Source organism: Hemibagrus wyckioides, linkage group LG09 (assembly GCF_019097595.1).
Source record: "Hemibagrus wyckioides isolate EC202008001 linkage group LG09, SWU_Hwy_1.0, whole genome shotgun sequence".
In the NCBI taxonomy this organism is placed as follows: domain Eukaryota; kingdom Metazoa; phylum Chordata; class Actinopteri; order Siluriformes; family Bagridae; genus Hemibagrus; species Hemibagrus wyckioides.
Window position 1 is genome coordinate 11,736,200 of NC_080718.1, and position 24,440 is coordinate 11,760,639.

General features: G+C 37.7%; 1 protein-coding gene across 1 annotated transcript; it reads right to left on the minus strand.

Moving 5' to 3' along the window:
* Nucleotides 1-15,264: 15,264 nt before the first annotated feature.
* On the minus strand, nt 15,265-23,652 carry si:dkey-13p1.4 (transmembrane protein 151B). The gene is made up of 2 exons (XM_058398468.1): nt 23,448-23,652; nt 15,265-20,310 (listed from the first exon to the last, which is right to left on the minus strand). The coding sequence occupies exons 1-2, from the start codon at nt 23,550-23,552 to the stop codon at nt 18,763-18,765; spliced, it is 1,653 nt and encodes a 550-aa protein (XP_058254451.1). The 5' UTR covers nt 23,553-23,652; the 3' UTR covers nt 15,265-18,762.
* Nucleotides 23,653-24,440: the final 788 nt, after the last annotated feature.

Consider the following 24,440-nt stretch of genomic DNA (forward strand, 5'->3'; position numbering starts at 1 on the left):
AGTGCTCTTAATCTCAGCTCGTTAGCTGTATGAAAGACACCTGTCCACAGAAGGAAGCAATCAATCAGATTCCAAACTCTCCATCATGGCCATGACCAAAGAGCTGTCCATGGGTGTCAGGGACAAGATTGTAGACCTACACAAGGCTGGAATGAGCTACAAGACCATCGCCAAGCAGCTTGGTGAAAAGGTGACGACAGTTGGTGCGATTATTCCCGAATGGAAGAAACACAAAAGGATTGTCAATCTTCCTCAGTCTGGGGCTCCATGCAAGATCTCACCTTATGGAGTTTCAGTGATCATGAGAACGGCAAGGAATCAGCCCAGAATTACACTGGAGGATTTTGTCAATGATCTCAAGGCAGCTGGGACCATAGTCACCAAGAAAACAATTGGTAACACACTACACATTGAAAGACTGAAATCCAGTAGTGCCCGCAAGGTCCCCCCGCTAAAGAAAGCACATGTACAGGCTCATCTGAAGTTTGCCAGTGAACATCTGAATGATTCAGAGGAGAACTGAGTGTTGTGGTCAAATGAGACCAAAATCCAGCTCTTTGGCATCAACTCAACTCGCCGTGTTTGGAGGAGGAGGAATGCTGCCTATGACCCCAAGTACACCATCCCCAGGTGACAGGACAACTGCACCGCATCAAAGGGGCGATGGACGGGGCCATGTACCGTTAAATCTTGGATGAGAACCTCTTTCCTTCAGCCAGGGCATTGAAAATGGGTTGTGGATGGATATTCCAGCCTGACAATGACCCAAAACACACGGCCAAGGCAACAAAGGAGTGGTTCAAAAAGAAGCACATTAAGGTCCTGTAGTGGCCTAACCAGTCTCCAGACCTTAATCCCATAGAAAATCTGTGGAGGGAGCTGAAGGGTCAGCCACAAAACCTTAATGACTTGGAGAGGATCTGCAAAGAGGAGTGGGCCCAAATTCCTTGAGATGTGAGATGTGTGCAAACCTGGTGGCCAACTACAAGAAATGTCTGACGTCTGTGATTTGGCTTTTTGCCACCAATTACTAAGTCATGTTTTGCAAAGGGGTCAAATACTTATTTCACTCAATAAAATGAAAATCAATGTATAACTTTTTTGAAATGTGTTTTTCTGGATTTTTTTGTTGTTATTCTGTCTCTCACTGTTCAGATAAACCTACCATTAAAATTACAGACTGATCATTTCTTTGTCAGTGGGCAACGTACAAAATCAGCAGGGGATCAAATAATTTTTTCCCTCACTGTATTGTATGATTTGGCAATGCAGGCAAGGGGACTCTTCATACCTTTCATCTACTATGTGTGAGGAGTTAATCAATTTGATGGGTGCTCTCTGTAATCCTAGATAAAATCAGGATAGCCAAATATTTTTCAATAATTGTTGACTCAGCCCAAACATTTCACATTCAGACCAGCTCACTTTTATTGTGATATTGCGATATGTATCTGAGGAAGCAAGCACAGAGTTCCTACCCATAAGAAGTCGCACTTGTGAGTCACTGTTCAATTCCATCATTTCAGATCTGCCGGAGATGAACATAAACATGCTGTGGACAGTGCTTTGACAACGGCAGTTACATGGCAGTAACAAGGTTCAGTGCTTGGTCCTCTCCTTTTCTCCCTCTACACCCACACTCTTGGCAAAGTTATATCCTCACATTTCTTTTCATACCACTGCTATGCTGATGACACCCAACTTATCTTCTCCTTCCCTCCCTCAGATACCACAGCTTCTGCCCGGATCTCAGCATGTCTGGCGGATATTTCATCTTGGATGACAGCTCATCAACTGAAACTTAATCCCAGCAAAACTGAACTGCTGGTCATCCCAGGTGATTCATCCCCAGCCCAGGATCTTGCATTATCTCTGAACAATTCAATGATCTCCCCTTCAGCCACTGCTCGCAACCTTGGGGTAACCATGGACAATCAACTATCCTTTTCCTCCCATGTTGCCAATGTGACATGCTTATGTCGGTTTCTTCTGTACAATATTAGAAGGATTCGACCATTCCTATCCACACAGGCTACTCAAGTGCTTGTTCAGTCTCTGGTTATTTCGAGACTGGACTACTGCAACTCTTTACTGGTAGGTCTTCCTCTGAATGCAATTCGTCCACTGCAAATGATCCAAAATGCAGCTGCATGGCTTGTTTTCAACCTGCCTAAGTTCTCACTGCCTAAGTTCTCACTGGCTTCCGGTAACTGCACGCATCAGATTCAAAGTATGATGCTTGCCTACAAAGCCAAGAATGGACCAGCACCATCTTACCTCAAAGATCTTATTACTCCTCGCACTGCACCTCGCTCCATCTGATCCACTAGCACTGCCTGACTGGTCCCACCATCTCTCAGGGTAAGAGGTAGGTATTCATCTAGACTCTTCTCTGTTCTGGCACCGAGGTGGTGGAATGAACTTCCCCTAGATGTCCGTATAGCAGAGTCTCTGACTATCTTCAAACGATATCTTAAGACCTACCTTTTCCTGAAGAACTTAAACTAGCTCTTATCTTTCCATGTTTATGTACTGTTATATGTTTAAAAAAAAATAATCCAATTTTAGGCTGATGGTATCCTAAGTCTGTAACCTATTGAACCAGTGTTAATGTTTTCAATGATAGAGACTTAAAGCACTTTTGTATGTCGCTCTGGGTAAGAGCGTCTGCCAAATGCCAGAAATGTAAATGTAAATGTCTGGTGTTTATAAAGGTGTGCAATCTCACATACGTGAAGTCAACTCATTATCTGAATGGGTTCCCTGTGCAGCACATACTCTGAACTTAATTGGGGTAAATGCTGTGAACTGTTGTCTTGAGACTGATGACTCACATTTGAATAGTCTCTTTTTAACTTCTGCTCAAAGTCCACCTGTAGATGGTAGATTGTTACGTCCAACCTAGAAGAAAATGAGAAGGGACATGCCTAAACTCTGAAGTCCTTGTCAAACACAAGGTGGAGTGCACATGCACAAGCAACCAGCAACCTTTTGGCACTGTTACAGTGCCAGGTCAGAGGGGCACCAGTATCACCATGTGTGCTGCCATCTCCAATGATTGTGTCCTTTGCCAAATACCAACTATCGGCCCATACAATACAGCACGCCTCATCACATTTCTCAATGTACTGAATGAAAGACTGGTTCTACCTGAAGAGAGAGGGCTGTTGAGGCCTGGTATGGCTCTGTATGTCATCATTTGAGACAACGTTGCCTTCCACCACTCTCATCTTATGAATGAATGGTTTGCAGCAAATCCTTATATGATGATGCAATTTCTCCCTGCACACACTCATTTTTTGAATCCAACTGAGGAGTTTATCTATGCTTGGAGATGGAAGGTGTATGACTTTCTTTGTTAGTGTCTACTGCATTCACATTCTCAGACTTTGCCTCAGTGACACAGGGAATTTCTTCACACTCATCATTCTCATATTCTCCTAAATTATGAACAGATTGTATTGTTCTGTGCCTGCTCTACATTTAGCTGCAAAATGGTTGTCTTTGCCACATTTTCTGCATTGCTTACCATAAGCTGGGCATTTATGTTTGTTTTTCTTCTGTGTTTTCCCGCAAAACTTGCATTTCACTGTGGTACTAGGTCATTTCTGGCGTTCCACTCCTTGTACTGCATGCACCTGTTCTGCCATAGGACTAGAAATGGCTTTAGTATTCTTACGCGCTAGCTTTACAAAGCTGCATGCATGTCATAGTCTTTTCACTTTTCTTTTCTCTCTCAGGCTGGCATTGTGAATCCTGCAAATGATCTTGTCCCAAATGAGTAGCAACCACCATCAGTGCTTTCTGCTTATCAGTATTCAGGGTGAAAAGCGATAATTTATACAAACTACTAAAATTGCTATCAAATTATTATTTGTGGTTGAAATTGAATGCAAATACATTGGTTAGAAAGCAAACATTCCCTTTATTCTGATATAAATATATATTAAAAAATTTCTCTTTGTTAAGTACCATCTGCCCATATAATTACCAGTGACGTGTCTATTTTGCAACATCCTGTGTACTGCGTTTTCCCAAGTGTCATGCCTGACACACGTGTTTTGAGCTTAAATGCACACTATTTTGGATTTATGGATACTAATGAGGTGCCATTTTCAATGATGTGACAAAGTCACAAATGAAAACTAAAAAATCTATAGGTGCAAATTTATAATTCATATGATCACCCTACGTAAAAATTATTTTTAAAAAACAAACACTTTGCAACTCGCATTTACATCTAAATCCATGCTCCCCGAGGTTTTGACCCTCGATTAGCCAGATAGTCGAGACACTATTTTGTATAAGCTACTTTGCAGACAAAGGCAATAAATCCATTCGTTGAATTATTTAACTTTGAATTATTATTATTATTAGTATAATTTATTATACTGAATCTAATTATTCGAAAAAAGAAATATTTTTGATATAACTGCAAATATTTACCACCATTAGATGGTACTTTTTTTTTAAATGAAATAAAAATTGTTGGTCATAATTGCGCGTTTTTTGACAACTTCTCTGCGAATATTTTGCAGATTGTGTTTTATAGCAAATTAAAGACAAAACATTGATTACAGTGAATAAAAGTGATCCAGTGGTAGGCCATCAGGGCCAGCAAGGCCTTCTCTGCTGGCCTAAACAGCATCTGAATCACTGACTTGCATTTTAATATATTTCATAAATTATATTATTAATTTTATAATTAAATAATTTTTTCCATGAATGTGTATTAAATTAGATCAGTGATAAACACAAAAACATTACAAAATTGACCCAACCAGCTACCAAGGTGACAGCAACCTGCAGCTTGAGCAAATTAACATTTATTTAAAAAAAAAAACAAATCCGCTGGTAAATCCAGCTACTCATAGTGTCACCTTTTGTCAAATAAGGTTATGGTTTAATTGTCACATTAAATGACTATTGATATTGTAGTGAAAATATATACTGTGGTGCCACAGGTGGGAGATATGTTTCCCAGGCTATACTCGTGGACTTGGATATATCTAGAAGAGATATTTTCAAAATTCAAACTGTTTTGGAATTGTCGTAATGAGATCTTTCAGAAACAATCAAAATAAGAAAAATACTAAGTTGAAAATTTGATGATGGTTGCTAGAATGAGTGAATCACATAAAATTCCAAAGTTACATGTTTTTGCTAGCACCTTCAACTCTGTGACATAAGCATCAGTAGTTTCACTGGTGCCTTGGTTTCTTGTGAAAAAACATTAACGTTCTACAGTCTCATTTACACTCGGTTTGCAATAAAAGCCAAATTTCTCAATAATGTCCTCTACCGTCCATCTTTCCTGGGCTATGTCTCCCATTAGCATTTCCAGCAGTTCCTGACCACTCTCGCTGTCGAGATAGCTGAAAAGTTTCACTTTTTTCTTTGTGTCATCCTCCACTAGCATTAAATCCACATAAATAATAAACTCAGCTCAACCCTCAAGCTCTTTCATGTCCTTGACAGGGTACTGGAGTCCAGACACAAAGGATGCGGCAGCTTCAGTCCCTCCTATCGCATGGCACACTTTTCAGGTATTGGCCATGCTAGTTAGAAACTCAGCCCCATCCATAAGGATCACTACAAAATCACTCTTTTTGTGCTCACAACACAGACAAAGTGTATTGAAGCTGCCACCATGTTATACTTATACCTTATTTTATTGATGTTCTGGACACCTGTGCTATTTTGCTCAGTCGATCTGATAGGAGGGCGTTACTCTATATGCTCTGTGCTGTAACAGTTCAACAATAATTCCTATTGTTACAGCCACTACCTAACATGTTTTAAGACAAACTTAATAAAGTAGTCAGTAAATTTGTCTGGAATAATAGGAAAACTGGTTTAATAGGAAAGCTACATTTCCTTGGTGAGAGGGGAGGGCTTCGACTTCCTAATCTTAGATGGTATTGTATTGCAACTGACCTCAGCATCATAGAGTCTGTCTCAGATCTGCCATTAAATAGATATCTGTCATTAAAGACTGCACAAAAAATCCATTTCTTAAAAATACAATTTCAGTTTGGCATTCTGCACATAAACATATAAGTGATATACCTAGGCTGGGGACGGCAACCCGTTCTTCCCACTGCAGTGGTTCACTGTAGCTTTACAAAAAGTATGGGAATAAATAAAGGCTATTTATTGTATTGCATTGTATTTTTTCAATGGAATCCCTCTTATTTTCCAGATCAAAGTGATCGTGTTATATTAAAATAAAAATTGTTTAATATTTTGTCGATCAAAATATGAGTCATATTCTACATACGTCACAGGTCGCCACATGCCAGGTAACAACAACAACAACATAAACAAACATTTTAATTTTTTAGTTCTTCCAAGATGGAGGAAAGAGCAGTTGTGCTTTTCAATCGAGGGACAATTGAAAGATTGTTACACACAGTTAGCAATGTTTGAATAATATAGTTGCATATTTTCTGTTGCCAGGTGCATATAGCTGCTCATTTAAGCTAAATTTTATCTCAGAATCTGTCATACTTGGGTATAGCCGCCGGTGCAATCTAAGTATATATGGAGTACCTGAAGAGCGGGAGGAAAACATCTAAGTTAGGGTGAAAGAGATTTGTAGTTATAATTCAGTGGTGGTGAAGCAGTTGTGGCAGCAGTGAATGTGGCTAATCGCATCAGCAGAATAGACAGCAGATGAAAGAAACAGTTTCTATGGCCAACGATAGTCAGATTTATGACTAAATCAACAAGAGATGCTTTCTGAAAAGGTGCCAAGAACAACGAGTTCCACAAGAGCAAAGGCAAAGGTTTCAAGTGAAGGAATATCTGACAGCTGATGGCAGGCCAACACATGCTCATCTGTGGTGGTGGTAGAAAAGGCTAGGAAAAATGGAGAGAAGGCTTACCTGGTAAATATCAAAGCATTTGAGCATGGAAAAGAAATTAATGTAGAATGAACTTTTTAGTAGGGTCCCTTTCAGTGGCAGCCAGTCAATAGGGAGTGCTCAAAATTCATTTCCCAACTTTCTGAATCGTCCAACAAAAGTGGGCAATTTGATGTCGAAATGATATCAAATTGACACCAAAAAATTATGTCAAAAAACAAATCAAAAATGCAAATCAAATAGACGTCAAAAACTTGACGTCAATTTGACATCCACATATTGAGGTCTTATTTTGCACACCAAAATAATGGCACAAAAGTAATTAAAGTAAGAATTTTTTTATTTATTAGGCTTCAATTCAAAAATACAAATATAATCTGAATTTTGTATCCCCTGAAGGTTACTATACAAATACTATATACTATACTCTATACTAATACTACTTTATGAGGACAGATGAATGATATGATTATGGATAAATTAAGATTCTGAATCTGAACACAGATCAATTGCTGCTTGGCCCTTTTGGTGTCCCATACCAACACTTTCTTAGTCTGAACTCAAAAGGTAAAATTAAAATGACCCCAAAATTAACATTACTCTTTTGACATTACAAAACCAGCTGAACAACGAGAATTCCTCTGTTCACATAAGCCACACCAAATTAATACAGGGTATAAAACTATGTAATTAGGATAATACAGGAAACTAATACAGGATATAAAAACATGGGAAAATAGCATAGACAAAAAGTACCAAACATCCTTGCACAGAGTCATATTTCATTGAAACGTTTTCCAGTTGCCCAAAATAATTTATATTCTACATTTTTATGAGTTATCAACGCATTTGTCAGTGTGAAAAGGAATAATTTCAGAGAATAATAAAAATAAATAAATATTAGATTAATTTCAAATTTGGAGGGGTGCCTGTTATTGTTATTCAGACAAGAAATGTCAAGTTTTTTTCACTGTGAAGAATTAGGCCTACTGTAAATTAATTAACTGGCAATACATTATTACAAAAAATATAGTAATTTCAGTATTGTAATTACACAGCATTATGGTATCATTAAAAATAAAAAAATAATAACCAGTCCGAAATATTTTTTGTTGTTGTTTTTTAAATTACTGATATTAAAGGGAAAGTCAGCAGATGCCAATGATGAGGCCTTATAAGAAAAAGTGCTAAACAGCTGAATTATTGATGTCAATGTGATGTCAATATGACATCAATATCACGTCTAAAACATGACATTGATGTAAATTGAACATCAGACATTTTGGCCTACATATATAATAAACCAATTTCAGTGTAGGATTAACTTCCTATTTTAAACCAATTACCACTGGAAGAAATTGCCTTCCAAACTGAATTTAAAATGATGTTATACAGCATCTTGATCAAGTCTTGACTAATATTTGACATCAAATTGATATCATTGTGCCTGCTGGGAGGGCTTCCCTTTTTTGTACGTGTAATTCACAATATTCACAAGAAGTCTTCATTGTTTTTTGTTTTTTTTTTGTTTTGTTTTATCTCAAGATAAGATAAGATAAGATAAGATAAGATAAGATAAGATAAGATAAGATAAGACAAGATAAGATAAGACTTTATTCATCCTGAAGGAAATTCTTTTGCCAGAGACTGCTTCAGATAACAAAAAAATAAATGTAAATGAAATATATATAAAATAATCAATATATACAAACATATTCAAAGTACAAAATATAAATAAAATATAAATAAAAAATAGATTAAATGAAATATTCTATATTTACAAAATGTATTCAAAGTACAAAAAAAGTGCTAGGGAATTAGAACACATTGCACATAATAAGATAAAACAATATTACCACAGTTTTGTTACGAACCAATCATTTTAAACACATGAGGAACACGAAATCCAAATGAGGAACTGAAGTAAGTGGAACAGAAAGAATAGAGACTATATGATAATAGTTAAGGATCATTCTCACAGGATGTCACAGCTGCTCGGACGCTTCCTTACTTGACCACCAGAGGGCCGTCTATCATAATAAGATAACACACTGAACAGAGCTATTAGTAGATTTAATGCTTAATACTCGTTCCTTTTTGTTTATGTTGTAAACTAACATGTGGACTCTACATTGAAAGTTTTCCATCTGTCAACTGCTACACTACACAGAGGTGTTTTGTTTTTGTAGCGATTAAATACGTTCCCAAGGACAGCGAGGACCTGTACCTCACAATGGAAAGTCACCTTACTTCATTGCTGTAATAGTAGCAACAAAGTCCTGTTCACAATTGATTTAAAGACCAAAACAATCTTTCTAGGATGTGTCCATTTACTTGTACCTGCTACTAAAAGTTTTTCGGTATAAAAATCCTAGATGCTGCATTGGTCACTGTACCTGACTATGTAAGTCCAGAGGTGGACGAAGTACACAACTTCCTTACTTGAGTGAAAGTACAAATACTGCTGGTCAAACATTACTCCATTACAAGTAAAAGTTGTAAAGACAGATTTTTACTTAAGTAAAAGTACAGAAGTACTTTTTAAAAGTACTTAAGTATCAAAAGTAAATGTCAACGCATTGTTTTATTATTGTTGCATTGTTGTATGCAATACTTACAGTACCTTTTGTAGCAACCTAGTGAATATACTGACCAGTTTGTAGTATCTATGGAATAAGATACTACAAACTGGTCAGTATATGGGATAAGCTTTTAGAATGTTACAAAACCTATAGAAATTAAACAACTGAATTGACAAAAAAGACAGGTATAATCATTTTCATTTTTAATGTAACACTCCTACCACCCCCAACAAAAAAGTACAGGTACATCTCAAAAAATTATAATATCATGAAAAAGGTCAATATTTTTTATCACTCAGTTCAGAAAGTGAAACCCGTATATTATATAGATTCATCACACATAGAGTGAAATATTTCAAGCCTTTATTTCTTGAAATTGTGATGATTATGGCTTACAGATAAGGAAAACCCAAAATTCTGTGTCTCAGAAAATTAGAATATTACATAAGATCAATAAAAAAGGATATTTCAAAAAGAAATGTCAGACTTCTGAAAAGTATGTTCGTTTCTATGCGCTCAATACTTGGTTGGGCCTCCTTCTGCATGAATTACTGCATCAATGCGGCATGGCATGGAGGCAATCAGACTGTGGCACTGCTCAGGTGTAATGGAAGCCCAGGTTGCTTTGATAGCGGCCTTCAGGTCATCTGCATTGTTGGGTCTGGTGTCTCTCATCTTCCTCTTGACAATACCCCACAGATTCTCTATGGGGTTCAGGTCAGGCGAGTTTGCTGGCCAATCAAGCACAGTAACACCATGGTCATTGAACCAGCTTATGGTACCTTTAGCAGTGTGGGCAGGTGCCCACAAGTCCTGCTGGAAAATGAAATCAACATCTCCATAAAGCTTGTCAGCAGAAGGAAGCATGAAGTGCTCTAAGATTTCCTGGTAGATGGCTGCGTTGACTGTGGACTTCAGAAAACACAGTGGACCAACACCAGCAGATGACATGGCAGCCCAAATCACTGACTGTGGAAACTTCACACTGGACTTCAAGCAACATGGATTCTGTGCCTCTCCACTCTTACTCCAGACTCTGGGACCTTGATTTCCAAATGAAATGCAAAACTTACTTTCATCTGAAAAGAGGACTTTGGACCACTGAGCAACAGTCCAGTTCTTTTTCTCCACAGCCCAGGTAAGATGCTTCTGACGTTGTCTCTGGTTCAGGAGTGGCTTGACACGAGGAATGCGACATTTGTAGGCCATGTCCAGGATTCGTCTGAAGCTCCCCCAAATTCTTGAATGGATTTTGCCTGACAATCCTCTCAAGGCTGCGGTTATCCCTTTTGCTGGTGCACCTTCTCCTACCACACTTTTTCCTTCCACTCAACTTTCTATGAATATGCTTGGATACAGCACTCTGTGAACAACCAGCTTCTTTAGCAATGACCTTTTGTGGCTTACCCTCCTTGTGAAGGGTGTCATTGACTGTCTTCTGGACAACTGTCAAGTCAGCAGTCTTCCCCATGATTGTGTAGCCTACTGACCCAGACTGAGAGACCATTTAAAAGCTCAAGAAACCTTTGCAGGTGTTTTGAGGTAATTAGCTGATTAGGGTGTGACACCACCTGTCCAGGGTGTACCCCTGCCTTTCGCCCTATGTGCACTGGGATAGGCTCCAGCAGACCCCCGTGACCCTAGGAGTCCTAGGAATAAGCGGGTATAGACAATGAATGAATGAATGAATGGGTGTGACACCATGACTTTCCAGTATTGAACTTTTTCACAATATTCTAATTCTCTGAGACACAGAATTTTGGGTTTTCCTTATCTGTAAGCCATAATCATCACAATTTCAAGAAATAAAGGCTTGAAATATTTCACTCTATGTGTAATGAATCTATGGGTTTCACTTTCTGAACTGAGCGACAAAAAATATTGACCTTTTTCATTATATTCTAAATTTTGAGATGTACCTGTACACATCTATGTGTATCCACTCATGCACATTTCAATCAAATGGTCTGTAAATGAAGACTGGTCAGAAAAAACTACTCAATGACCTTGACAGAAATGTAGTGGAGTAAAAGTAGAGTATTTGTCTTTCAAATGTAGTGAAGTTAAAGTAAAAAGTATTCAGAAAAAATAATACTCAAGTAAAGTACAGATACTCAAAAAGTGTACTTAAGTACAGTACTCAAGTAAATGTACTTCTTTACTGTCCACCTCTGTGTAAGTCAACACCCAAACACTATAAATCAGGGTCAATAACTAGATTACATCAAATCACAATATATAAGCAACAACATATTCATTATAAATTGATCAAATAACATAATGTGAGTTAAAAGTAACTGACACTTCAAACTAGTGTACTTTCACCATGATAACACATCTTACTGGACATCACATGACTTCCAAAATATCACACACATTAGTAAAGAACTGAGAATGAGATGAAGAAAAGCTAAACAAAGATGTAATTCCCATAAAAAGTAATGCCTTGATTTTATACTTGTTCTTTGTGATCCATATGCTGCAAAAATCTTTGTTGAAGGTCTAATTCTACTCAGTTCAGTCACATTAGTCTTAGCTCACAGCAGCATCTAGGTTTCATATACTGTATCTATGATGTTTCCAATTTCACAAATTATGCTAATTTTATGTTTATCTTATTGCTAGCCTAGCAAGACCTGCAAGCTCCATCTAAAGGTGGCTTTAATGCAAATGTTATCAAAGCCACCTCACTGCCAGTATGTCCTGCAGCTCCTGGATTGGTTCTAAATGGCCAACTGCCTCCTGTTGGTACTGGAAAGACCAATCCCCTGCATGGATGTGTATGAGTTATGCTTGAGTCAACAAGGCATACTCGATGAGCTACTGGTCAAAATCATCATGCTGCAGGTGATTCATCTTTCACCATGACCCCTCTTTGGATAACCAAAGAATTTGTTTGCTGTTGATTTGTTCGTTCTTGATTGACTTGTGATAAAATACTTTACATAGTAAATAGTCCCATAAAGATGGAAAATAGAAATGCAGATAATAACGGTAAAGTTCCTTAAGTTTCTTAAATTTTAAGAAAAACAATCCACAAAGTCATCATTTGTTTTTTGTTTGTGTATGTAATTTAGATACATGTGTGAGTGAACTGTTTATTTAGGGTTACTGATGTATGGTATGGCTGTGACTGTGATGTGGCTGTAAGGGTCCAGTCTGAGATTTGTTCTTTTAAGACTATAGTACATAGTTACAGTCATCTATCTAGTTGTGTTTGGATGAAATTTAATTTAGCTCTTTTGATTTTGATCCTGAGAGTTTTTTTAGTGTTCAATGACTGATGGTATATTTTATTATTATTATTATTTTTATTATTATTATTATTATTATTATTATTATTATTATTATTATTATTATTATTATTATTATTATTATTTCACGCTGCAGGTGGTAGAGGCTGCCCGCTACTGCCAAAGCCGCAAAGTTTTCCACTGCAACATCAAGATGGAAAACCTTCTTTTCAACCTCGACACCCTGGACATCAAGCTAATTGATTTTGGCTGTGGTGATTTGTGGCAGGACACCCCACGCCCTATGTGGAACATGCAGGTAATTGCACATGAAGGAGTAAGAGATATTGGACAGAATTAAAGGGATTTAATATCTAAGTTGTGATGTTTCTGACGTTGTTCTTGCTCTTCTGCTCAGTAACTCCAGATTTTTGGCCTCCAGAATGGATCCAGCAACAAGAGTACTATGCCAGCCATGCTACAGTTTGGAGTCTTGGCATTCTCCTATTCAGCATAGTCTGTGGAGAAATGCCCTTCAGCAATGAGGAGGAAATTGTTGCTGGGACCCTCAATTTCACACCTGCCCTGTCTGAATGTGAGAGAATATAAACGCAGCATATTGAGATATTACAACAAATCTAAGAAAAATGATACTGAAGTTGCAAGTAGAAGTTTGAAATTCGTGACTAAATTCCCTGTCTCTCTTCACATCACTGCCCACACAGCCTGCCGCCATCTGATCAAGTGGTGCTTGGAGCAAGACCCCACTAAAAGGCCAAGCCTCAAGCAGATCACTGAACATGACTGGTTCACAGAAGGCCTTTCAGGTTAGTCAGGCAAAACATCAGACCTAATTAAAATGATCTAACAAAGAATATAATCCAGATCACATGGAGTGTATTAGAACACTGCTGCATTCTCCAACAATAAAGTCTTAAGTCATTTTATTTCCATGACAGAAACATGAATTAAACAAGAAATCAAATAAGTAAACATTATGTTCTACAATACTCTATATACATTTTTAATTTAAACATGTTTTTACTCTACAGATGATGAATAGACGATGTTGGATCAGCACCCAACAAATAATAAATTATTGTAAATAAATTATGATCATTGTACCTGACTGACTGCTGTTTGCTTTCATTCAATATCATCATATTTATGATCTTCTGCTTGGAGCCGTCTGCATTTATAACTCACCTTCTGCTGCTGTGGATGAACACATATGGATAGCTTAACAGTCTGCACTTACCATCAAGAATTTATGCCCAAATCACACCTTTGCTTCAGCTGATGATCTCATTTGAATATAATGTAGACTTCGATTTATGATATTCTGCTGTAATCATGAAAACTGAGCTCATCCTGACATTCTTATTCACAATATGCTCATACTGAATATCCCTTTAAATATAATTAGAACTGTTGGAGTTCATATTATACAATTGTATACATTTGCATTATTTATGATATACACCGATCAGGCATAACATTACGACCACCTGCCTAATATTGTGTTGGTCCCTTTTGCTGCCAAAACAGCCCTGATCCATCGAGGCATGGACTCCAGTTTTAGTTTTGATCTGGTTACATTGAAATAAATATGGGAAATTATTATACTACAGTTAAAAGTGCATGGTTGATGGGTGCTGATTGTTTTGTTGAGGCCTAGGGCTGAGCTACACTTGCAAGCTGCTTCTCAAATATAGAGGATAAACGTTCCTCAGATTTTTGTTTTGTGGGAAAGTTCGATATATTGTGTGTGTTTATGTACATGTCGTCATAACGTCATTGTGTTTACAAACCTAACGTGAACATACGGGTTTAAAGTGCTGTCGCATACCTCGTAGAATAACGGTCCTGAAAAAGCGGTAACAGGCAAACAGGAGACAGAAATGACGAAGAAAATAACTTGGAAAGGGAACAAGTAAAAGGGAACAAGTTAAGCAGAGCAGAGGAGAAAATAGTGCACAAACAAACAGACAGGAAGAAATCGAACAATAAGAAAGTAACACAGAGGGTCAAGTAGGAGGAAAAACACTGAGCAGGAAACAAATCAGATGGAGAGAGAGAAAAAGAAACCCCCCCGAGTTATTGTGAATGAGAACACCAAACAGAACACGCAACCAGCTAACAATCAAAGTAATGATGAGTGTTCGGGTACAGAAAACACTGATGATCATAGATGACGCTGGTTTTAGTCTGGTCAGGTCAAAAAGATAATTCTAAAGCAGGAAACAGATCAGGCAAGAAAGAAAGGACTAGTTGAAATAGAAAAAGAAAACAAATCAGGAAGCAGAAATGGAATCTAGGAGTGACCAAGACACAAATGCAGAAAAAATAAGTGACGAGGACGAACAAAACCATGATGAACAAATAGGTGGATACAAAGCAAAAGAGATTAAACGATTTTGTTCAAACAACATGAAAGGAATCCGAGTAGATCAGTACTTCCCCAATAAACAAAACATTGTACATTGTACAAAACAGCTACAGCCATAATAAAAGAAAAAAAAACAAGGACTTTACTCACAAGGAGATATTTAGATTAAAACTAGAACAAGGCAAGATCTGCTGTGTGAAGATGAAGACAGTGTATAAAATAAACCTTGTAGAATAATGCTAATCATTTTTTATTTTTATTCATGACTGATTTTAACATCGCTTCCTCAATATACGGGTAGGAAGGGATGCAAGAAAATAAATAGAACTATATGAACTAATTAAATTAAAACACATAGATGTGATATTTGTAAAGGAAACACAGCAAGAAGGAAGATGAGTCTACATGGATGATGGAATAGGAATGAGGAGTAGTGTTGAGTTCAGTAAGCCCAGTGGAGTTTTTTTACCAGAATCCTACACCACACAGGAAGTGATTGCTGGCAGAGTAATATTATTTAAAGCAAAAATATGAAGGTTTTAATTTGGTATTAATCATTGCATGTGCTCCAACCAAAGGTCCTGAAAGAGCTGTGATTTAAAAGATTATCTGGTTTTAGGAGGTTATTTTAACTGTACACAAAACGACTCCTTAGATAGGAATCATACTGAACTCCATGTAGCATCTAAGCATGCTTTAACACGTGTTATAAAAACTCGCATTCTGGTAGATGTATGGAGAAGACGTCATGGAACTGAAAGACAATAAACATGGGCACATTTTAGAGATAATTTTATTTTGTTACCTAGATTAGACAGATTTTACTGTTTTGAACATAATTTTAATATTTTCAAAGTTCAGACTATTTCTTTACTAAATGATGCTAATTTTATTGAGTTTTTTTTTAGATTTTTCTTTTAGAAAAGAGAAGAGAGACTTCTCCTCTTGCAGACAGTGTGGAAGGTTTTAATCCAGCAGCTCTGTCAGCAGTACACTGCCAACATCACAAGAGACATCACCACGTGATTAAGGAAACTGGAGATAGAATAGTGGAACTAGATTAGTGGAAATAGATTACAAATAGATTAAGTGAAAATTTCTGTGCTTTAATTACTGATGATTTCATTGATTCGTGAATCGAATCATATTTATTGCAGTAAACAAAGAGTTCCCTCCTCACCCTTAAAGAAAATCTTCATCCTGAAAAATGATGGTTACATATTTATGATTCTGGTGCTAAATTGCTGACTAATGCTTTTTATTATTCCCATGACAGGATAATCTGTCTGCTGCTCTGATGTCACAGGGAGACTTGACTAGCACACAGTTTTCATATTGTCGCATGTCATATTCGTGAGATATTAAATGTAGGAGTATTGGAGACAGGAAAGACTCATTCAGCACAGCTACAGTTAGCTATCTACCATATCTACAAGTATAATTGAGCTGATGGTGGTATTAGCATGAAAGTTGAGGAGCTGAAAGGGGTGGGCCGATTGAAGTCCCATTAGTTAGATAAGAAACGATGAGCTGCTGCACTTGACTTTCTTTCTAAGCTGTAATTCACAAGACAAAATTAAACCTTGGGACATTTAACATATGAAGTGGAAAAAAAAACATGGACACTTCATGAAACTTCAAAGACACCTTCATGATCGTCTTTTATTAGCAACAACCTAGCCAGCTAACTCTGATTAGTGCAGCCATGTAAATTTTACATATCTTGCAAGATTATACAAGATCAATCAAATCTATAATACTGACTATTACAGAGTACTGTTCTAAGAGGAAAATATACATCATTATACATCACAGTTAGCTGGCTAGGTTGTTGCTAACAAAAGACAAACATTGTGGTGTCTGTGTTTTTTTCCACTTCGCTTTTCTGAAAGCGAAAATATCTTTATTCCGACCTATAAATTACTGCCTTACTCCTAACTTGACCGCAGCATATAATTCTTCAGCAGGCAGTCCAACAGCATTGTGGGTAATGTAGGAAACTGAAGTGAAAATAGACTAATATGTTAAACAAAAACAAATTCAGAAGCTTATTATTAATTATTAAGTAATATATTATAAGAGATTTCCTTATGGTACCTTACTAGTGATAGCAGAACTTGGATTGTAAGTGTATACTGCCACAAGTGATGTCCAAAATGAGATCAGTGTATCATTTTGCATACAGTGATATTTTTAAACAATACAACACAGTACATCAGTTGTAGTTGCTACCTATTACCCACAACACATCTAGAGCATTCACAGTCCCACTCATATATAATTGTAAACTATGGTTTGTTATAATGTAGATTATTAAGCTATGGCTTTAGTTTAATTTAATCTCATTTTTGGTGAGTTAACAATAATATAGAAAGATTTCATTAATCAGCCTTAATAGCTTGAAAGAGCACCATAAATTGTGCAACAAAAGTTTTAGTTTACTACAAATATGGGAGACTCTTACTGTAACTTTTTCAAGCATCTGGTTAATTGGTTGTATTTCTTTTCTTCCTGTGCTTTTATTCCTTGGTTATAACAGGCGTATGCTGTATCTTATTATGATGTATACAGAATTTGATACATGCTAACCTTTTGTGAATTAGTGGCACAAGAAATGTAGGCATTCTTTGATCCTGTTTTCAGATTAACCTACAACTGTTTCCTTTCCAATATGTTCCTCTTCCAGTAACTGAAGTGTATGCACAAAATACATGACACTCAGCAAGAACACCAAGTCTTAATGTGAATTTTGCTCCTGATTACAGACCCTGGGATAGTCACTTTGACTAGAGGTTTTTTTTATTTATTTATTTTTTTACTTTTTTCTTAGAGCATCAGCTTTATTGATCAGAATGTAAAGTGTTTTTAAAAAATTACAATGCACGTTTTGAAATATTGCTTTGAACTTATTCTGAAAATAACAGTTAAATTATCGCCCATATGATAAGTCATTTCTTTTCCCTTTTGCAAATTACATATATTTAATATTCATATAAAATCAATGCTATGAAATATACCCAAACAAGAGTTTTCAGGATATTACATTTTTTTGTATCTTGAACATATATTTCAACAATAAAAAAACATAATATAAATGAAAATAATTTATGCAATGGTACAAAGAATACAAATTCACAAATTCATGCCTGTGCAGTAATTATATATCGAATTTGATTTTCAAGACATGCTCCATTTTAGCTATAGTGATGGCCAGGTTATGGCCAGGAACTTTTACACTGATGCATCAGTAATGCAATTCCCATTTATAGTTTTGACTGGTCAACCAATATTCCTTTCACCAATAGTTATTTCACTAGTTGTTCTGCACAGCAAACACAAAAAAATGTATGGAAGTTAAATGATGTAGGGCAGATTTAAACCTGTTGTTACCTGAAAGTCAAATGTTTGTGGAAACTTTTCAGTCAGTCTTTCAACATATTTTCTGTGGTTTCTTCTTTGATCAATTTATAGACTTCAAATTTTGCACTGCAGAAGATCTGGGAGTACTGTATATGAAGTCCTTTTCCAAGCAATTTCAATCAACCTGTACATAATTTGTAACACAAATATTTATTTATTTGTTATACATATGTATTTTAATAAGGCATATGTTCTAATAAGGCAATAATTCTGAAATTCACCATACTTTCAGATCACCCTATTAGATCAGTAAAGCCAGAATGCATACAGTTCTAAAGGGAAGTTTCCAAACAGAGGGAATTCCTACGGACATAATATCTTCTCACTTCTGACGGATCTCCACATCCCTCGGACCTGTGCACAATAAGGACAGGGAAGAAGCGGGCGTCCTGGTAGTTAGGGGGACTGTTATTAAGTGCTAGCTGGCTGGAGTATGACCTGCAGCACTGCTCGTCTAGACAGCAGCGTTCAGTCAGTGTGCTGCTGTGGCTTCTCCACAGCCCCACCGTGTGCCTAGATCCATACATCCGGCACAATGAAAAACGGGAGGTGTCTTGAGACACACATGAATGGAAAGTGTGCCGGGAGAAGATGGAGGAGCAGCTGGAGCTGATGGTGGTCCTGCGTGTTCCTTCAAGCTGGCAGCAACGATCACAGTCTTGTAGCATTGTGCCATAGCTCTGGCTTAGGGAATCATCTAATAGGAAGCCGTTTGACTCTCTATCATCTTGTCCTGACCTAGAGCTCCCCAAGTTCATCAGCATGGCTTCAGAGTAGCTAGGGATAAGCTGGCGGTTTGAGTGAATATGCCATTCCAGCTCTGTGCTGTCTACCGTTTCCCCTCTTGGGATACCACAGTGAGTATTCCTTGTAGATGGAAGCTCATCTGAAGATGGGCTGCTGCTGCTGTATTCCAGCCCAAAGAGCTTTTCTACCTGGTAGTGTACGTAGGCTGTCCGATACTCTATCCAAACCCGCAATGGCCAGGACAGCATGAGGACGGCAGCCAGCCAAAAGGTCACCTGAGTAGAGTACCAGGGTAGCTGGTCAGGATCCACATAAGCTATAAGGTGTTCTCTGAAATCAAAATTCTTTAGCTGCATGCCTTCCCATGCTTCCATGTAGTCATCCAAGCCCTCAATCTCTGAGAAGAATCTAGACCGTTGGTTGAGATAGGCATTCTCAGGTCCTGGTCCTGCAAAACTGAAGCACTTGGTAAAGCGTAACCTTGTAGCTGGATGACACTCCAGGCCACGTAGGTCCCGTGAGATGTCCTTCATTCCGCAATTGCTGTAGTCAAACTCACCCTCCACCACGTGTGTGTTGACCCGCTCATGGTAAACCTGTGTAGTGGTGTAGGCATCTCCATTCCGATAACGTGTGACTTGCCGTGTCCTTCGTACAAAATGGTAGCCAATGGCTTTCCACCACACACATGGTCGAGCCTGACGCATGTGTAGTACCCTGTCATAGACACTGTCTACATTTGCTTTGTACTGCAGCTCACTGCGGGCACGACAGTGCCAGCACTCCATCAAGTAGACTGCATAGAGCATTAGCAAAAAGGCAAGAGGGATGTAGAAGTAGCCATCAGAGCAGGGGCTATCATGATATATCATGGCACGCCCTCCTCCACCTCGTAGCGAGTTTACAGAGGCAGTCAAGGTACTGGATGAATCAAAAGACAGCTTGGTGACACGAGTGAACTGGCACCAGGCCGCTACACCCAAGCAGCAGTACATGAGCAAGGAAAGGAGGAGACAACGCCAGTGTGTCTCCCGTCGCATAGATGCACTCAGGGACTGCTTCACTGGCCTTTGCTGCAGAAACAAAAGACAAGAGAGAAAACGATGCAGAAGTTGCCTTAAGCCACCTAAATCTGGCTCAAGTGTTGTGAATTGAAAAAAGCTACAAGACAAGCATGGAATCGATCTCTTAGGAAACCCACAAGGCAGAACTAGATTATCACAACCCTCCAGGGATTCAACTACATTGAGCTAAAAAGTATGTTCAAAATAGGTACTGTTTAAGATGAAGATTGCTTGTCCCTCAATGCTAGACCTGGGATGACTGAAGACAGTATTAGGAATTGGCAATAGATTTTTGATGGCTATTAAATTCTTACAAAAAACATGGTGTCTGCAGCTTTAACAGGGACAAAAATAAATGTTATTGCATCACATATTTATTTTTGTTATTTGTTTCATAATTATAATTCATAATTAGTTTCATTTTAACCTTTTTATTAGTCCTAGATTAACAATTATTGTCTATGTTGTCTGACTTCAGGGCATCTTAAATTCTGCATTTGCTAATAGATTAATAAAGTGAAACAAAGTGTTGTTTACCTCACTACTGAAGAATTTAATTTTAATATCTTCAATGCAGGCCATATATTCCTTTCTTTTATTTTATAAAGAGCTTAGTTAGGTTATCTTGATAGCCTGTTAGACCGTCAGTTAGTCAAGCATTAGACCTAATTGTTAGAGACGTTAATATTCATTTTAATAACCTAGAAGACAATAGTCTCTAAGAACAGCAGTTGTGTCTATTCTAAATTCAGGGGGGTAAAAGAGAACGTAATAGGACCCACTCATAATGAGCCGGAAGATATGAGCCTAGAACCAGAAGATATGACCAAATCACCTCTCTCTCATCCACACTACATTGGCTCCCACTCAAATTTCGCACTGATTACAAAATACTACTACTGACTACTGACTTTTATCATCCGCCATGGTTTCTTCGATCAAAAGGTGCAGGCTATCTGTTGGGAGTTCAAATAATTAATGCTACAGTAGGCAGCAGAGCCTTCTCTAAGGAACAGCCTTCCAATTAGTGTTTGGAACTCAGACACAGTGTCTAGGCTGATTAATTATTAAATCTCCACTATAAATTAACCCAGATCATCTAAAAGTCAAAAACCAAAAACCTAGATAAATTTAACTTTAACAGCAATTTTGATAAAACCAGGAGTGATATTAGGTTCATAAGGGGGTCCTTGGAATTGCTTCAACAAGAAAAGGTCTCAGGAGGTAAACATTTTTAAGGAACATAATGGAAGAATATTGGTAGAAGTGTTCATGTAGTGTTTCAAAAAGACAGCTTAATAAATATATTCAAAGGAATTTACACAAAGGATATGACTGTTAAGTTGACATATTTATCATTATGCAAAAATCAGTTCTAACCACATGTAGAAAAGCCTGTCACTCCTAAATGACCAATACAATATCATCTTGTCAGTTTTAGCAGTGAACTAATGTCATGCAGTCTGTAAAATAGGCACAGTGAATATGCACAATGAAACTTTAGATATTTATAATTGCTGACAGGCTTTCAAAGAAGAAGAAAAGGAACTGTCAGTGATGAAGTTCCCACATGAAACAATTCAATTCAAGTCAATTCAATTTCAAACAGAACACTTTAACATGTGTGGAGGTAAGTAGGTCACATACTTCTTTAGTACCCTTGTCAATGGCTAAGTGGTTATGAAATAGTTATAATCAGATGACTGCTAAAACATACAGTTTTGACAAAGCCTGTCATGTGAGATGTATGCGTACAGCTAATGTATCATACATCTAATGTAAGTTAAACCATAGATTTGTCTTCTTCATCCATGCCAAAACACAACTCCATTAGGTATCCCTAATAAATCAGTTTAGGCTTGTGTTACAGCATCAGGTCCAACCAAATGCTCCAGTTAATTCATCTAATCTGAAATGCCCATATACATATTCAGCAATCATTTCTACCTAAAGGAAATATTTTTGAGCCAGTTATTCTAAAAGTGCTCAGGGGGTAAAAAGAAACTTTTAAACAAATCACAGATACATACCAACTTTCAGAATATAAGATGATGTTTCATCTGAAATGCGGATGCACACACATCTGGTGCACATGGGAAAAGGGCAGTATAAGCGACTGTATGTATAATGTGTTCAAATCATGTTATATAAACATCTGCAGCATGTGTATCTCTATCAGACCCTTTACAGGGTTCTTGTCCTTTTCTAAACCAAAAAAAACCCTGCAGATCATTTCACAAGTTTGTCCTTTGTGTATTCAGTTTCTTGCTGATTGTAAAGGTCATAAGCTGTGTAATGAAAAGAGAAAACATGAAATGTGATGTGCATTACAAAACTATCAGTACTGCAGAGAATATAGAAATGTCTAAAATAAACACATTTATAACTTTTGTGTCTTGGGTCTGTATTACTTTTACAACAGATTATCTATGTATATTTTAGCAGTTCATATTGCTTTACAAGCTTTTACACTACATACATGTTATGAGTACATTTAATTAAAAAAAATCCCTTAACCTGCTGCTATCTTGTTAATCACCTTGCACCCTGAGCTAATGTCCGAGCATGAGCATGTGTTTTAATGAAGGATACACAGCACTTCTGTAAGTCGCTCTGGATAAGGGCGTCTGCTAAATGCACTAAGTGTAAGTGTGAATGTACTTTACCAGACCTGTGCAGGAGCCCTGCTTTAAAATGTGGATCCTTCCTTCCTTCCTTCTTTCCTTCCTCCCTTGTGGTCTTCCTAGTAAGTCATGATCGATTGTCAGTGTACATGCAATTAACGCTTGTTTTGGAACCTTGTGAACCTTTTTTTTTATTATTAGTAAAAGAAAGGTTCAAGAGATTAGTAAGAGAGCTTGTATAAGGCCTGCAGTTAGATCTTATGTGACACTGAGTGGTGCAAAGGACTAAAATAGGTCTCAGCATCAATGACAATCAATAATGCTGGAATTTATTATCACAGAAAACAGGGGAGCTTGCCAGCCTTTAGTTCAAGACATGGTCAATAAAGAGAATTATCTCAAAATTGTTCTCAACATTCCTCTGAGGCTGCATCCTGTCGAAACTATACAACAACAACAAAACTATAGACTGCACGTTAATTAAATCTGAAATGAAGGCATGGGGCGTGTGGGTTATCTCACCTCCTCTATAGTATCGAGGCTGACCGGTGTTTCCGCATCATCATTGGGCCTGTTCAGCGATGTGTCCTCCACACTCCTATCAGCTTCCACATCGGTTGACACCATCGTGACCTGACATTTCAGTCAGCTCGCCTGCTGGACCTCTGAGACCCCGCTTGCCTCAGGGAAAATAGGCTCTGCATGCACTGATGAGCAGCACAGGGCGGGAATGGCGGGAAATCAGCCAAGGCGCGCGGAGATCCCGTGTGGGAGATCCCATTCAGTCAGACAGGGAGGGGGGAGGAGAAGAGCTGTGCTTTTATACCAGACTCCTGCTTGGGATCAGGATTTCATTCACTTTCACTTTACAACAGATTTGTTTATTATCTGAATGGAAACCAGTTAGGGCACATGACAAAAACGTGACAAACTGATATAACCCTAATAAGAAACAGTGACAGTTTCTTGTTGTTTTATCCATGGGTTGCAGGGAACCTGGGTTCCAGGGTTCCAGGGGACTCTGGGTCAGGGTGTTTATCCATCACATGGCACAATCACACACCATTCACACACTACAGACAATTTAGAGATGCCTGTCAGCCTACCACACAGGTCTTTGTATTGGGAAGAAACCAGAGTACCTGGCGGAAACCCCCAATGCACAGGGAGAACATGCAAACTCTGTGCACACAGGGTGGAGGCAGGAATCGGACCCCCAACCCTGGAGGGGTGAGTCACCATGCCCCCATGGTTATGTTACCCTATATTAATTCTATTTAAGCTTATTTCTACAGGAGGACTTTTTTTATTTCTACATTTAGGACTACAGCAAATGTCATCCATTAAGTTTATACCACAGCCCTGTTGAATTCATAGTTATGAATGGTCAAAAGATGTTGATTCATTTTCTTTCAACCCTAATAGTACCCTGCAATTCAAATCACAATGTTTATATTTCTAATAATTTAATGCATCTATTCTCATAACTATTTCATAGGGACATATAAGCTGCTG